This window comes from Triturus cristatus, chromosome 7 (assembly GCF_964204655.1).
Source record: "Triturus cristatus chromosome 7, aTriCri1.1, whole genome shotgun sequence".
NCBI lineage: Eukaryota > Metazoa > Chordata > Amphibia > Caudata > Salamandridae > Triturus > Triturus cristatus.
Window position 1 is genome coordinate 1134418846 of NC_140590.1, and position 18048 is coordinate 1134436893.

Sequence of the window (18048 nt, forward strand, 5' to 3'; positions counted from 1 at the left end):
GAATTCACTGTGTGTACGTACTCTCAGAATGTCCCTTTTCGATGACTCTTGAGGCGTTTAGATGCCGCGTATTAACGAAAAAAGCTACACTAGCCCAGGGTGTTGGTTGCCAAGCAGCTGCGAGACAACATGGCTGCCAGTTCTTTACTGAAATACAATCGTTTGCATGACTTCTAAGATGTTATCTTACTTTTTCAATGAGCTCATGGCGTCTTTTTTTCTTTTTAAATAAATTGCACAATCCATCAGACGTAGGTTGTTATCCCCCGTTTGCTTTTAATGCCTTATTTTGTGTTACCCCGTTGCCGTGCTCGTATTTATGCCACGCCTGAAGCTTTTAACCAATACACCGGTATCTGGAAAGCGAGACGCCCACTGGGTTTCTACTTGGGGATGGCAAGAATTACTTGTCCAATGTGCGTCTTGTACACGCCTATATTGTTATTTCGTACGATATTTTTCTAAGGACTTTCAAGCTATATATTTACTTTCAATCCAGGTCCCTGTATTTCAGCCTGCCCCCCCCCCCCCCCCCCCTTAAAAAACACGACCCCACAGAGGCCGGAATACTGCCTCCTCGCCCTGGGGCCGCTGGTGGCATTCTCGGTCTGTCATCATGACTCTATTCCTGAGCCACTACGGCCCAGGCCTACCTGTTACCATGGCAACAGCAGCCCATGATGTTAACCAGTGGGAGCAGGGACTGCTTAAGGAGGGGCGGCAGCGCCCTCGTGTGTGGAGTTGAGGTACTGGCGACCCTGATTTGCTGCCATACAAACATACTTCCCTATTGTCCACCATCCACTTCACACGCTCTCTCTTGCCTCCTTTAATGTCTCTCGTAGCTGCCCCCTCCATTCTATCCAGTCTTTTCCGTCACTACCACCTTTGCTTCATAATACCCCCTAATCCCTCATCCAAATCCAAAGGCCTAATATAGTTGGCGAGGGCCGCAATTCGCATATATACAAATTGGAATGAAATTATTTATGATTCATTAAAACATGTTCTAATGGTTTGCAGTAGTGTATATGTTTCATTAAAACTCTTAAGTATCCTCCAGGCTGCTGTTAGGGTTCCCACCTGGCTGGCAGTATTGTAATGCCCAGGCAGGTACACAAAATTGGAAAATCACCTAATGCCGGTATTTATCACTGATCAGTGTATGCCTTAAACAGTAAATATTAGAAGAAAACACTTTAAAATGTTATCTAGAGCTGCTTTAATGATCCCTGGCTGATAATTAAAGCAAAGTCAGATAGAAAGGCCATGTTAAAAATAGAAACAGGCAATTTGAAATAACGTTTTATTTAAGTATCATGCCTGGCCATTGCAGAAGCTTAAAACGTGAAGAATTGGCTAGTGTTTTTTAGGTGAAAGGTGGCAACCTCATTGCCTGTGCTTTGTACAAAAACATCAAATCAATCCAGTTGTGCAAACTTATGAAAAACATTTTTGATTTCAGTTTTACTGTTTATAAATAATGCTCCTGTTTGTGTGCTATATAAAAAAATTGTCTGTATTTATGATTTTATCTTCTTATCGGTATTTAGCCATAATTATTTTGTGTTTTGTCAATAAATGAAGTTGTAAAAATGTATATTTTCATATTTATTTAACTGATGAACGTGCACCCTTACCTTGGTGCCCATTGTGTTTTAGAAAAATTAAGTATCCTTTAAAATTAAACAATACACCCACAGGCAAATATTAGCATTATACTACCAATGTATGTTGACTTATGCTGTTATTTAAGGAACTCTCATCCTGTTTTTAACTCCCCATGCTGTCTCAGCTGTTGGCCTGGAATTGATGAGACAGCATGGAAAGTCACTCAAAATAAGCCCAATTTTCTTTAGTTTTCCATTTAAAAAAATCAGTGCAGACAGAAAACACATTGTTTTCTGAATGTATTTTACTGTAAAATCAGTAAAAACGGGAAACTGCGAGACTTATTTATAAATCGTTTATTTTTTCTGCATGTCTGAATTTAGAAATAACTGAAGTGACAACGTTTCAAAATTGCTATAGAACTCGGGGAAATACATCTTTAAGCGCCTTTTGCAGAGTAAATGAAATGTGCGGACTGTATTATTTTTACAGGGTTAAACAGTTGCTGTTAGCGCGTTTGATCCTATGTCAAGCCGTGGAAGGGTGAATGGTGTGCAGTTGAGTGATCCACATCTAGCCCTCCCTTCTGCCATTCACACAGATGAGATGAAGCTGCCAGTGCGGTGAAGGGTTAAACCATTCTGAGTCCACATTACATCCGTATGTGAAACTATTCTGTTTGCTATTGTAAGCGTCGGTGGTGGTGGGGCACAGTGTACCACCATAATCACCCCTCGGCCACCAGTGGACTCACTCAGGCTACAAAGGTCCTCTGTCCATAAAAAAATAGGGGGCCCTGTACATCAAATTCCACCTCCTACATGTGCCTTTCCACCTTCCATCGTCCACTCCACCGACCAGTCCTTATTACTTTCCCACACTGCATTCACATTAGCGCTTCCTGTTGTCTAGTTGGCTTGGATTCGCACACCGCGCGCACACAAAGCTCCCACTCTGTTTTATCTCTAACACTGAACACCACACAGTCTCTGCCACGCCTGTGCTTCAGAGACCCTCAGTCTTGGATACCATGCTAACACACACAGATATTGTCATTTTAAGGGCCTTATTACAACTACAGCAGTCTATTGGACCGCCGTAGTTGTGGTGGCGGTTAGTGGACCGCCAGACTGGTGATTGGACCACTACAGATCCACTGCTACTGCCAGGAATCCGCGATCCCCAGCGGTCTTGCAGCGGTGTGAGGCTGGTAATATGCTGGCAGTGCCGCTCTGTGATGAGGAAACAAAGGGGGCCCTATATGGCCCTCTGTTGCCTGTGCGCCAGGGGATGCATTGGGGGGGGGGGGCACATGATGTGCACCCCTGTCTGCATGCACCCCCAGTTCCTGCAGGAACGTGCAATGGCCTTCCCATTGTAAAGCCTTGCTAAGGCTTACGTATGAGCTTTAGTGCTGCACTCCCATGAGCCAGCTGTCAAAGGACTGCCTGACCTGGATTCCAGTCGGAGTCTGGTGGGCGGTCTCAATGTGGCTTTGGCTGTGTTGGAGTGGGGCAGTGGCCTGCTGGCCTGATCCCAATCCGCCAAAGTCATAATAAGGCCTTAAGCCTCCCTTGTTTTGTCAGTTTGATGGGAGCACTTCTGCCCTGCCTCACGTTTTCCCTTTACTGCGCCTGGTATTGTACTTCTTCTGGTGGTGTTGTGGTACTGCCAATCGACGTGTTCTGCATATTTGTGTTCTGATACTGTTTAGAAATTTTAAGATTGTTAAAAAAAATAATGTATGTTTATTTTCCTACTCCATACCATCTCTCATTCATTCCTACCCTCCTCTTCCTGACCTTGCATGGCGCTTTCTTGCCTTGCACCCCTCTCCCTCATCTGCTCTAATTACCTTTTTCTGCATTCCTCTGGTGTTCCCCGCTTCCTGCACCTCTTTTCTCGCCATGCACCTCTGTTCCTATTCTCCTTACCCTGTGCCTCTTATACCCTCGCACCGTGCCACCTCCTCATAAAAAAACAAATCAAAAACCCTTCTCTCTTTAACCTGCTCTCTTTCCTCTTCCTGCTTTTTTCCCCCTTGGACGTTCTTTCCCTCCGGTCCCTCGTCGTTCCTCTTCTTGGCCCTGCACTCTGTCCACAATCTGCACCTCTCACCCTGGACTGCCCTGCACCTGGCGCCTCCTCCTTGTTTCCTTTCTATAACCTCTTTCTCCTCGCGCCGCTCCCTTTTACCCATGCACCTCTGTTCTAAACGCATTTCCTTGCTCATACCCCTTTTCCTCCCCCTCCTCGCGCCTCTCTGCCACCTCGGTGCCACTCATGATGCCCCCTAGTGGTCCTGCTGTGGAGCCCATGGACCCAACGACTGGAACCTCAATATTTACTTCAACTGCACTGACCGGAACCCGAGCCGGGAGCGCTGTGGGGTTCCCTTCTCTTGCTGTGTCAAGGATCCTGCGGTGAGGAGGTGGGGTGCGTGGTTGGTGGGCTGTTGTGTGGTTTCACCCCAATTGTTGGCGGACATCTTTGCCAGTTCATAGGGCATTGATTCCTATGGGTTTGATGTGCAAGAAAGAGCTCTCTTTACTTACAGCCAGCCAGGGTTTTTTCTCTTTAACAAATGCAAGCCATCATCCCCATCCTATCTTAAAGATTTCTGATTGTTTACCAAAGTACTGTCCAGGGGCCGCATACGGCCCTCCGGACCTTTACATGCGGCCCCCTGGACAACAGCAGAACCGAGCTGCTGTTTCCTCGATTCAGCACTAACATTAAGAAATAAGTTAAATAAGCCATCAAGCCTTTATTTAAAGGTTAATTGAAGTTAAAGAAAGTAGCTGGGTTATCCTGCACCCCCTACTTTAGAAACACCTTTATATTGAAAGAGATCTTGTAGCTAAGTTGAAAAAATATGATAAGGTCTCTTCAAAATTCAAAAAGTGTATTTCATTAACATGGAGACTCGTTTCACCTTAGTGCATCGCATTACATCAGTGCATTGAGAAATACAAAAAATTTAAAGCAATATTTTTCAAACTTGAATTTACAAACATTAATTTTTTGGTTCTCTACCCTGACAGTGATGTCAATAGTGAACTAAGGTGCAAGTCAGTTGTTAAGTGCCCTCTTTGTGCTGGGTTCCTATTATACATGAAAAACATAATTTATTAAATCAAACGCAGGAGAAGATTTTGTACAATACACATTCAGAAGTCATCTATTTAAAAGTTGTTTTACATATGACAATGAAGAACAAGCATTTGCAATGCAAGAGTACTCGCATTTACGCGAGACCTCTTGAATTGAAAACGAGAGTGCGGGTGGGCGGGCATGATTAAGGCACGAACAACGGGAGTGGGAGGGGGCGGGAGAGAAGGCAGGGACAGCGGGAGGGGTGGCAGGACACAAAGTAGTGCTCAGGAAATATGCAGTAAAGGGGTCAATAGCCATGGAAGGAGAAATGGCTGTCATAAGGAGGGACTAGCAGCCTCTAAACCAATCAGAAGGCAGCATTTAGAAAGACCAACGCCACAAGCCAATGAAAAAGTGGGCGGGGGAGTGGACGGGGGAGTGGGCGGGGCTTCCCTCACCTATAGTGTATACTGCATGCCTCGCAAAGCGAGCAGCGCATGCGCTGCACCGCTAGGCAAGACCTAAAAAGGAGTGAAAGTGAAATTAAACAATTGCCTAGGATCACACAGTTTGGTAAAGTGGGATAGCCAAGATTAAACCCAGGTTTCTGGTTTCACATGGTGCAATTCAGCCGCTGGATGTATATGCTTAGCTTCCACACCCACCTTACTGGCACTGCCCCCGGCACATCTCTCCCCGACCACTACCCTGCTGGCATCAATGCTGCCCTCTGTGACATCACAGACAAAACCTTTTGGCCCCTGGGAAAATGTTTGGGAGTACCTATGGTCTAGTTCTTCAGAGCTTTGAGGCATCCTTTATCCACAAGCAGCCCCGAACGGGTGACTCCTCAGCCCTCTGTGGAACCGCAGCAGTTTTTCTTTGAGCTTGAGAGGGAGTGTGCTGAAGCTTCTCTTTAAACTGCTTCTCTGCAGCAATGGGCATGCATTATTGGCTCCCGTTTAGATGGTTGTGTTTCAGAAATCTCAGCTCGACTGACTCCCCTTTCCACACATGATTTTGAGCATTCAAGAGAGCACTTGAGAAAATAAGCATTTGGTCCCATGCAGCGTATTCTAGGGTAGAATGATCTGAAGATGCCCTTTGGGTAATTTGAGGTTCTTGGAAAGGAGTGATGGTCTATAGCATGAGGTGAGGTGAGCTGTGGCTCCAGGAACCTGAGATCCCATAACCAGAAGATATTGTAGTCTGATAGTGGCCACTTGACCGCCTGACCATTATGGAATGCTGTCCAGTGGCTAGCAACCAGTAAGAGGCCATTCCCCCCACACCCGTTGTTGGAGGGAAGGGGCAGCAGCAGCAGCCACCTGGGTTACTTGACAATTACCCCTGTCCATTAAGATGGACATGTGAAATCACTGCCCTACATTGTTCTCGTTCTAAACATTCCCTTATCTTGAATGAATGAATGAATGAATGAATCAATCATGCCAATTATGTAGGACCAGCTATCCCCAGGTCTCTTGGTGAAGTACTTGGAAGGTTCTAGACATGGAAATGTTTCCTGTAGGACTCCATTCCCATAGCTCCAGTTGGATCCTTTGAGCGGAGCAGTCTGACCGTGAGTGTCCTGCCATGAGCTACGATAATAAGAGGGCACTCCTGCCATGCACTGGCCATAGGGCCGCAAAGGCGGATTCCCATTTGTGAAATCCATGAAACGGACATTTAAAGGATCACTTCGTGCCACCCTCGTTCCGCATTCATTCTGCGACAGGTCAACACACCAAGTACCATAAACGAATTCACTTCATCCACTGAAGACAAATTACTAGTCCAGTTAACCAAAGCACACTCCCAAAGCCACGTGGCAAGCTCTGTCAACATAGGTAATCAGTACCTTTGCAAGTAGCCTTGAATGGTGATTCCAGATTGCTGTAGGTAGGAAATCCTAGAACCCAGTCACACCCTCCCTTACAACACTCCCTTTGCCCCTCCATGAATGCCGCAGCCACATTCAACGCCCTCTGCCCCATCTACAGATGCACCCTTCGAAAGCCTTGCAAATGCCATGGTGGACCTGTCGTTCCTCCTCAGGCAGTCACTGTCTACTGTACATCCCCAGAACATGGACCTTAAAAGGTGGTGGATGACGCGTTGTAGTTCAGAGCCGTAGACATTGCCGTGTGCTCTCTGCCAACATTAGCTCCACAACCTGCCCTTCAGAAAGAAGTTGAAGCTGCACCTCTGCGTCAGGACCATTTCCATTAGGAACTGCCTAGAAGCAGTCAGAGTTTTGGTCGTGCACTAAATAGTCCTCTTGAAATTCAGTTGTCTGAAATATCTAAGACAGCCACTTGATCCTCCTTCTGTAGATGCCTCGCCTTGAACGTGGCCAAGCGGGGCCCTTCACTTATACTCTAGGCAAAGGTTTGGGCCTATCAGCATTGCACATTGCAATATTTCCCATCTTTCAAAATGATTTCTCTCGATTTGAGATTTTTATCCATGGTGGGACCAGAGGTGTGAAATAGTATCAAATTTCTCCCCTGGAGAAATCATTCTGAGTCCAGAGAAATGCCACCTATAATGGTTGTCTCACCCTTTGTCATTATTCCCAATCTAGACTGTCACTTGCACTCTGCCAGCTCTTTCGGTGGGCAGAGAGGCCTCGTCAACATCAAGCCTCCTCCCTTCCCAGAAAATTTAGCAAAATGCATTTAGATTAGGAATTTAATGTAGCAACGACTAGAGTCTATATTTTCTCACAGGTGTTTTCTGGATTAAACTTCCTGCTACATTGCACGTATTTTAAAGGGGCCTTTCCCTACTCTGTGCACACTTGGAAAAGCACTCTTGTTGTGTTTCACTGGCTGGCATGATCACTGCACATGCGCTTTTCACAAAAATGCTAATAGATATCAGTTTTTGAACGGCCCTTGCTTTATGCATGGTGAAAGAAATAACACAATTTGATTTGATGGGTGGTAAATTACCCTGCCTAGACTTCTCAGAATCTATTGCTTGTAAATGGCTGATCTGTGAGTTCCCACACTGGGTAGGTGAAGGGTCTGTGAGAGGTGTATTCAGAAGTGAAGGCCTTTAGTCAAAGAAAGACTAGAGGCTGGTGGCTCTCTGCATAGATGCAGCGACGAGGGCACCATCATACTGGAGATGAAGAAATGCATGAAGCAAACAAGGCGCTAGGTTTCCTCCACTTATGCACCTAAGTTCTGGAGTGGGATCCCTGTATTCATCCGGAGAGCTCCTGTTTTCATTCAGTTTAGGAATTAACTGAAGGCAGATCTCTTGAAAGAACACAACATCCCGATGTAATGAAAAGTTCTCCCCACCTCTCAGAACCAAGCACTCTGGACTGCATTCACTCTCTGATTGTATTACACCCTTCAACCCTGTGCAGCTCTCTCTGATCTTTCTCCTAGGTTCATATCGATCAATCAAGTAGTACTTGTATAGCGTGTCTTTATCACCCGAGAGGGTAGCCAGGCGCTTGTTGCGGGTCTCAGTCGAAGAGCCAGGTCTTGAGCTCCTTCCTGAAATGGATCAGCGAGGGTGTGGTGCGGAGGAGGGGAGGGTGTTCCAGGCTTTCCAGGTTCATACTATACAAATATCACATCCATCCATCCCTTTAATCGCAAGAAGGAGAACAGTCATAGGAGCCACTGTCCCCGCTTAATTATGAGAATTTTGTGTTTAGGAATTACAAATGCTCTAGGAGATGTCCATCGTGAAATCAGGCTGTTCCGCCCCTCGGTCCAAGCCCTTCTTGGAATGTAAGGAAGTATATGTGCCATGCTAGATCCGATACTCTTAGGTCCCTCTCTGTGGCAATGTATTTCCAGTTTTTAGCAGGTGTTGCTGTAGCTGAGAGTTTTTTTGGCCCTTGGCGGAGCTCCCCGGAGCAGAACTCTGCGAACCCCGCCCATGCCGAACACTTTTAACCAGAAATAACAATTGTTAAGTTAGTTTTCATTCAATGATTCTGTGGGGGGGTGACTGAAATATCTACAGTGTGGGGGAAAGGGACTCCACGTCCCCTAGTGAACAGTTACATGTCACAGTCCATTGATGGTTTTGTCTTTTTTCCTCAGGAGGACGTACCCAACACTCAGTGTGGATATGATGTCCGCCTTAAACAGGTGAGCGCCCTCCTGCTATAGCGTATGAGCAGTCACTACTGTTTTCAAGGATCGCAACTGTGCTGTGGAAACTGCAACAAATTCCTAAGTACAAATCCATTTGTAAATGGCAAACTGCAGGGATTGCCGCCTAGTCTCTTCTCTTCCATCATTATCTTGACCTTGCGTTACCCCTTGCTCTATATTCACAAGCTTATTTTCTTCCCATAAGTGTTCCCTTACCCCCTCTCCATGTCTTCCTCTGCCACCTTCCTCTCTGCCACCTTCCTTACTTTTATGCCCTTTTCTTTCTCCTTGTCTGTTAGCGAGTCGCTCAATTTTCCCCTTTTCCCTGCTCTTTCAACCCCCCTCTCCCCTTGACTTTTCTTTTCTCAGATTCCGCCTTTTCAGTCTGTTCTCTGGCCTTTGTTTGCTCTCACTACTCCTTCTCGCCATTTTATCAATTTTGTTTTCTCTGCAGGACCTGGAGCAACAGGGTTATATCTACACCAAGGGCTGCGTGGGACAGTTTGAGAAGTGGCTGCAAGATAATTTAATTGTGGTAGCCGGAATTTTTGTGGGAGTAGCTTTGCTTCAGGTATTGCTTGTTTGAAAACTGCAGCACCCAAGGGGTCAACTCGGAGCATACTGGGTGTGAGCTGTTGGGATAAGTGAATGAAGGCATGAAGGAATGTTTACCTTTTATATAGAGCAGTCTATGAGTCCATCCATACGCTGTTGATGACTGAAAAGTGAGTGCTGCGTGCCCATTGGATGCTTTAGACACAGGTCATTCACCCTGATGCGGCCACAACAAGGCTTCATGAAATGTACACTTTTTAGTCCATATAGTATACTGAGCACTTGACACCAAGATAATCTCTTTCACAAACCTTCCTGTTTTAGGCATACTTCCTAGTGCTGAGATCCCATTACACGTACCTCTGTGCCTGCACAACCCCCATAGGATGTTTAGTTGCACATTTATATCCAGAGAGAACACACCAGGTGGAATTATGCAGCCGCAATCGCAAGTGTTTCTGTATCCGCAATTGTTGGGTTTACAAACTATGGACAGATAATTATGGGGCTGGACCTGTCATGCTGTGGGCAGCAGCACAGTCTGGCCCATGGCCGGCTCCTGCAGTGGCACTGGGGGAGCAAACTATGCTCTCCCCAGACAGGTTAAAGAAAGCACTAAACCCAGACCCCTAACCCTTCTCCTCACCGGCCCTCCTGCTGACATTTTCTTCCTGCTCTGTGATAGGAATAGGAAAATGTCAGCGATTGTCTCCCTGGAATGGTGAAAAAATGCATGTAACAGGGCATTTAATTTCTGGGTCCAGTCATTATGGAGAGAAAGGATTTACTAGAATTTGGGGCAGAGATACAGGCTGGAAACACCTGCACCTAGCTGACTCTTAATGAGAGTCTAAGGGAAACACACTTTACAATGCGGCCATTACCATGCAAAATCTTTACCACACATCCATTACAAAGCATATGCCTTCACCATGCAAAACTTTACCCCGCCTATGCCTTTACGACGCATGCCTTTGCAAAGAAAATGTGAGTATTTCGCAGCTAATTGTATAATGTATGTGTGTGTGCGTATTTGTACGCAATATATGTAAATATTAGGGCAAGGGTTTTTTAGGGTTTGAGATGGTTTAGGGGTATTTGGGTGGCAGGGGTATTTTTAGGGGTTAGCATGGGTAGGGGTATTTGGGTGGCAAGGGTATTTTTAGGGTTTAGGGTGGGTAGGGGTATTTGGGTGCCAAGGGTATTTTTAGGGTTTAGGGTGGGTAAGGTTATGGGGGTGCTAAGGTTATTTTTAAGGTTTAGAGTAGGTAGGGTTATTTGGATGGAAATGGTATTTTTAGGGTGGGTTGGGTTGAGGGTTGATAAGGTAATATGCATATTCACTGAAAACAAAGGTTACAGGGACGTTATAGTTAGGTTCAGATTTTACACACACAAAATCATAGAAATTCAGCAGTTCTCCTTATTTCAGGAAACTATAACTCGTGCCCTAAGGTAACTATAACTTGCACCCTTGCCAGTTTTCTCATCAATAATTTTATGCTGCAGTGATATTATCAATGATATCATAGAAAATGCCATGACTGATGTAACGTGGGGTAATTAACCGTGCATAGCGAGGGTGCGAGTTATAGTTACCTTAGGGCACGAGTTATAGACAAGCGAGAGTAAATACAGCCTTCCTTGCCTGCGCCAGTACAGGCAGGTAAACTACTATGTCCCCGACCGGGCGCAGGCACCCCAGGACATAGCTGGAGCCGACCCTTGGGGACCTAGTCCCCAGGACCATTAATGGCTCCGGGAGGTGGGCCACACAGCCTGTCCTCCCATTTCTCTTCACAGCCGGGCCCCAGGAGATGGTCCTCAGGCCGAAATCGGTCCAAGGAGCAGGGGGGGGGGGGGGGGCTCTGTGCCCCTGCCTCCTCTGAACCTTTGGCATGGCCTTGGGGCATGGGTCCCTAGGGCCGAAATAGTCCCAGTTGGGGGGGGGGCACAGCAACCCCCTCCCATTGTATTTTAAAAGCTGGGCCCTGGGGAATGGGCCCTGGGGCCTTCGGGGTCCCCAGGGATGAAATCGCCCTGGCGAGGGGGGGGGGGGCTTGTACACCCCCTCCTCCCAAATCTAACTATCACCCGCCAGCCCTGGGACCTGGCCAAACCAGGGGGCATAAAAAAACACAAAAGCATGGGAAACTGCGCTTGTTTATGATTGCAATTTTTTTTTGCAGTAACATTTTAAAAATAAACGGTTTTGGCCCCAGGCAGGGTCCCTTTGGGACACCACTACCAGACCTAGTGGGTTAGGGTATTTCTACCCTGCACCCTTATGTATTTTTTTTCATTTTTTTGGGGGACATGGCACATTTCCTGGTTGAAGTGTTGGCAGCCAATCAGATCTCATCATGAGATCTGTCGGATCTGCAGAGGATTTGCATCTATAGGTATACATAAATATTTTCTCTTTAATAACTCCAAAACTACTGAATAAAGTTACACCAAATTAGAAATGGGGCTCTTTCTGGATCAAGAGCTAGCTTTCTGGCACATTTGGTGTAATTCCTTCCAGCGGTTCAGGCCGTAGTTGTCTGTAAAATCCCTATGGTAAATTGCATGGGGAAAACGTGTTTTGGGACCACCCCCCCTTTTTCTTGTCCCCTGCTTGACGAATCACCCTGAAACTTTCCAGACAGCAGCTGAAGTGATTGCCGTACTAGTTGTGAAAATTTCATTAAGATTTGTCAAATGCCGCTGTTATTAACAGAACAAAAAAAACGCTTCATCAATGGAAACTAGAAAAATTTAAAAAGCAATATGTCCCCAACTATTTACTTCATATTTGCACTCCCAATATGTAGAAAATAAACACTATGTAGACATGTTTTTAATAAAACTTACCTAATTTTGTTTTAATAATCAATATTATTAAACATTGCATTGCAGGAATATTTTAAAATATACATTTGATTAAAAGTATTGATTTTTAGAGAAAAATGATAGAATATATATATAGGAATCCTTATGAAATTTTCCATAAAAGGTTTGCAGGTGATTCTTGATGTGCATGGAAAGTTTTGGGGTGATCCATCAAACTGGGGCCGAGAAAAAGGAGGGGTTTTAAAAAAAAAAAGTGTTTCCCATGTAATTTTCCATATACAGTTTAGACACAACTACAGCCAGAATCGCTGGACTGAATTACTCCAAATTTGGCAGAAAGGTTGCTCTTGGTCCCGAAAGAAGGCTTTTTGGGATTTGGTGTTAATCTGTTCATTAGTTTTGGAGAAATTAAAGGAAAAATACATTTGTATATCTTGGAGGAGCCTAAGCACAGATCTCATGGTGAGATCTGATTGACTGTCAGCACTTCATCCAGGAAGTGCTGCCAGCCATCGTGGGACCAATATACATGGTAGCACCCCAATGAAATGCATTGTACTGAATGGCAGGTTTTGAAGGTCACAAAAAGGAGAACGTATAAAGGGTGCTATCCTATTTTAGTTACAATATAAATCACTTGTTGATGGTACCATAGTAAGTTTAGAAATTGTGGTGTGTTCTAAGATGAATTTACCCTGTGAAAAAGCCTTCTGCTGGGATTTCATGAATCATATTTGAGATAAAACTGTTTTCTCATGATTTCCCATAGAGGTTATGGAAGGTGCTCCAGAAGCTAAAATGAGAGCATATTTTCTGTAAATTCACACTTTCTTTCGCAGCCATGTCAGAATAAAGTCTGACATTCTCAGCAGAACATGTACTTCCAACAGGAGCAGCCTATCTGTTGATTCCCTTGTGTTCTACTGCAGCCTCTTAGAGTGATCTAAAGAACAACTAGAGCGCTTAATAGTCTTACCTATGACAATAGTGTGGCACACTTGAAATCATCTTGTTTGAATCAAACTGGTAAAACGTTTAATTGAAAAAGGAACAAAATGAGGTGGTTTATTTTGTAATCGAAATTATGGTTAGTTCAGTAAAGAGAAAAATTAGGTCACGTTTTAAGTGAGTTCTCAAATATCTTCATCTTCATTTTAATTAAAACATTATAACATGCATACTGAAACATGCACTATCAACACCAGGAGCAGACTGCCAGTTAACTCCCTGGTGATCAGAAGCTTTACTACAGTCTTCTAATGAGCACCTATAGTGCTAACATTCTGAATTTAAGCCAAAAGTGTGTGGCACATCTGTACGCCCTCTTGATGGAATTGAAAGGAAAAACTGAATGCATTTTCTTCAGAGAATGCTGCAGTAAATGAGGAAATTAGGGAGCTTCATAATAGACCATTGAGGGCAGATGGAAGAGGCAGTGGCAGTACAACCATACATGCCAACAGACCCGATTGAGGCAGGAGACTCCCAATGTTTTTAAGCCAAAAAGGACTTTATTTTATCTGTCTCCTACCTTAAAATCTCCTCTTTTTCTATGCAAGTCAATGGGGAAAATCAATTCCTCAGGTTTCTTTCAAAATCACCCTCTTACCAAGTTCAAAATTGACAAGTATGGTACATTGGATCACGGAGGGCAGGAGGAATAGGGTAGGGACATGGACTCTGGTAACAGAGGACTGGAGGGAGATGGGCAGTCCTTACAGGACAGGCGGCAGGGGTTTCAGCAGCACAATACACCATACAGGGCAAGCAGTATGACAATGCAGCACAACGGAGCTTGGAAAGCAATAGGGAGAGGGCAATGCACATGGACAACAGAGAGCAGAGGGGAAAGAGGCAAGGGCAGCAAGCTGACCATACCCGACAGACAGCATGGACAGTTAGAGCATAACAGACCATGAAGGGCAGGAGGGAGGGGGCAGGGACACAACAACGGACCAGGCAAGGCAGGAAAGTGGGATTGGGGTCTGCACATAGAAAACGGAGGAAAGGGGGAAATGCATGAGCAGCAAGGTGACCATGGAAGGCAGGCAGGATGGACACTGGAGGCACAACACACAATGGAGGGCAACAGTGAGACTAAAACTGTATACACACAGACCACGGAGGGAAGGTGGGAGGGGGTCAGGGGTGGCAATCTGATAACACAGGGCTGGTGAGTGGGGCTGTGGCAGCACAGAAGACCACACATGGCAAGTGAAAGAGTTAGCGGCAGCACAAGGGCCATGCTGGCCAAGAGGGAGGGGGCAGAGGCATGCACAAAGGTCCATTGAGGACAGAAGGGGTGGTAGGTGATGGACACGGACAAAAGAGGGCAGTGGAAGGGGCTTTACAACAGACCACGCAGGGCAGGCAGAAAGAGCAGTCGCAGCAGAACAAAGCATGAAGGGTAGAAGGGAGTGGCAGCAAAATGTACCATTGAGGACAGGAGGGAGGGGATAGGGGCACATTCTTTGGACAGGCTGGGTGGAGGTGGCAGGGATAGGCAGCAGTCAAATGACCAAGCTAGGCAGGTGGGAGCGGCAGTGGCAGCTCAACAGAACACTGAGTAGATAGGGGGGCAGGTCTATGGAATATTGTGGGCAAAAATGAAAGAGCAGGGGCATGCACACTTGCATCAGAGGGAAGGAGAGTAGGGACAGCACGCTAAGCACAGAAGCTAAGCAGGAGGGCAATGATGGGGCATAGAATTGGGCAATGGAGGGCAAGAGGATTGGGCAGGGTCATCACGCTAAAGAGAAGGGCAGAAGCAGCGCATTGGACCACACAGGGAGGGAGGGAGGGGGTTGGTGCATGCACTCGGACAACAGAGATTGGGGAGGTGGTGGATGGGGCAGCAATCTGTTTAGGGCAGGCAGGAATGGCAGTAGCAGAACAACATCCACATGGGGCTGTAATGAGGGAGCAGGAGCGTGGACTTGGACAATGGATGGCAAGGCGGAAGGGGGACAGGAGCAGCAAGATTAGCTGCGGGCAACACAATACCAGGCCAGGCCCTGTGTCCCACCCCCCAGACCCCACCGTGCATTGCGATGGGTAGCTTACTTAAAATTAAAGATATCTAGAAATTCACTGAAAAAAACAAAGTTTACACAAATGTTATAGTTCGGAAATAGAATTTAGAAAAACCTTTAGAAATTCACTGAAAAAAACTAAAGGTTACAGGGACATTGTAGTTAGGCCCGAATTTCACGTGTACAGAACCAGTGAAATTCTGCAGTTATTTACCTGAGCTAACTATAACGTATGCCCCAACAATGCACTGCTTAAGACCTCACATATTTCATCGCTCATGACATGGTCAGTGACATCACTCATGACCTCCCAAATGACATCACTGATGACATCATCCAGTGATTGTGAGTGTTCTAAAAGTTTTTGAGTGTTATACATATATACTAAGGTACTACAAAAGGTAAATTACTATACTTTGCGCACCACTAATGAGTGATACTATTTCCAACATATTATGTGTGTGACTGTGTGTATCCGTGTGTGAGTGGATGTCTGAGTGGCTATATATGTGTGTGTGTGTGAGTGGCTGTATGGGTAAATAAGTGTGTGAGTACCTGTATGAGTGAATAAGTGGGTGTGTGAGTAACTGTATGGGTGAGGGAGTGGCTGTGTAACTGGATGTATTGGTGAGTGTATGGGTGAGTGAGTGGTTGTGTGGGTGTGTGAGTGAGTGTGTGTGTGAGTGTATTGGTGAGTGAGTGACTACATAGGTGTGTGAGTGGCTGTATGGATGAGTGAGTGGATGTGTGAGAGCTGTGTGGGTCGGTGAGGGGATATGAGTGGCTGTCTCAGTGATTAAGTGGCTTTGTGAGTGGCTGTTAGGGTGAGTGACTGTGCGTAAGTGATTGTATGGGTGACTGAGTGGCTGTTTGAGTGGGTGTTTAGTTAACTGGTTGTGTGAGCGGCTGTATTGGAGAGTGAGTGTCTATGTGAGTGGCTGTGTGGGTGAGAGTGCACATGTGAGTGCTTGTATGGGTGTGAGTGGGTGTCTGAGCGGTTGTATGGGTGAATAAGTGGGTGTGTGAATAGCTATGTGGCTGAGTGAGTGGCTGTGTGAGTGACTAGCTCTGTTGAGAGGCTGTATGGGTGAGTGACTGAGTATATGAGTGGTTGTATGGGTGAATAAGTGGGTGTGTGAGTGGCTCTATGGCTCAATTAGTGGATGGGTGAGTAGTTCTGTGGATGATGTTATCAGTGATGCCATTTTAGATGTCATCAATGATGTAATCAGTGATGTCACTGACCATGTCATGAGTGATGTAATGTGAGGTCATAAGCAGTGCATTGTGGTGGTGTAAGTTATAGTTATCTTAGCTAACTATAACTGCTGAATTTCACTGGCATTGTACGAGTGAGATCTGAGCCTAACTATAAGGTCCCTGTAACCTTTGTTTTTGTCAGTGGGGAAAAAAGATATACGCTTGGAGTTCTTTGAACATTTCACTGACCCATTTGGGGGATATAGTGTTGTGTATGCGCACCGCACAGGCGACTCACTATGAGGATGATTGCACAGTACTACGAGGACCAGCAAGCAACTGCTTTGCCTACGCCCATTGGGGCGGGTCCATGTGGTATATTAGTGCTCCTTTCGCTGTGCGAGTGCTCATTGACTTTGCCCATGAGGAAGTGCATTCTGTGCACGAAATGCGTCGGGCTCGAACAGATGCTGTGTGCTGTACTTCAAGCAGTCGCTTTCACATTAAAGCGTTCCCTTTGTGTATGGCTTCATTTAATATATATATTCACCTAAAAAACCATAGGTTTCACACATGTTATAGTTAGCTGTACATTTCACTCGTAAAAAACCAATGAAATTCCACGTTATAGTTAGATCAGGTAACTATAACTTGCGCGCCCACAATAAACTGCTGATGACGTCACATATTACATCACTCATGACATGGTCAGTGACATCACTCATGACATCAATGATGACATCTGAAATTACACATTGTGGATTGCGGTCGCGCAAGTTATAGTTACCTGATCTAACTATAACGTGGAATTTCATTGTTTTTTTACGAGTGAAATGTACAGCTAACTATAACATGTGTGAAACCTATGGTTTTTTAAGTGAATTTGCAAGGTTTTGTAAATGATAATTCCTAACTATAACGTGTGTGAAACCTATGTTTTTTTCAGTGAATTTGTACGGTTTTTTAAATGCTAAGTTATGTATTTATTTATTTTTTTTTTTTCTGGTTTTTCACTGTGCGCACACCCTGCGCGCACGGTCCGCGCCGCGCACCGTGCACGCGCGGTGGGCGCTCGGTGCGCTTCGCGCACCGAGCACCCACGTTGCGCAGTCCATGCCGTGCGCGCCTCGCCTTTTTTTACACATTAACATTTTGTTTTTTTCTCCCTTGTGGGTCCTTTAATTTATTTAATAAATGTGATTGTTACTTCTTTATTTATTTTTTTTTTTTTTCCCGTGCGCGTACGGTAAGCTTACCGTACGCGCACCCCGCGGTTTTTAAAAAAAAATTTTTAAATGTATTTTTCGTACTTTTGGGTCCTTCTTGGACCCCCTGACAAACACTAGGGGGTCTGCAACTCTCTTCGTTGCCCCCTTTTCACGTTCCCCACCTTTGTTTCTCAGTGCGAGAGACAGAAAATGGCGGCCGACACTTCCTGATTTCGACCGATTCGAATGTTTACAGTCATGTAACCACCAATCAGAATTGAGCTCGCGCACGGCACCGTACGCGTACGGTAAGCTTACGGTAAGCGCACGGAGCGCGCTTACAGATATATATATTGATTTAAATGCAATTTTCTCAGGACCTGC

The 18048-nt window shown here is 45.5% G+C and overlaps 1 protein-coding gene across 2 annotated transcripts in view; it reads left to right on the forward strand.

Moving 5' to 3' along the window:
• TSPAN17 (tetraspanin 17) overlaps positions 1-18048 on the forward strand; it is a 93041-nt gene that overhangs the window by 59433 nt on the left and 15560 nt on the right. Inside the window, exons 6-8 of one of the 2 annotated variants that reach the window (XM_085618299.1) lie at positions 3909-4034; positions 8781-8828; positions 9289-9405. In XM_085618299.1, coding sequence (XP_085474425.1) covers positions 3909-4034; positions 8781-8828; positions 9289-9405 — 291 coding nt within the window. The remainder of the gene's footprint in view (positions 1-3908; positions 4035-8780; positions 8829-9288; positions 9406-18048) is intronic. The other variant, XM_085618300.1, reaches the window with a different exon arrangement.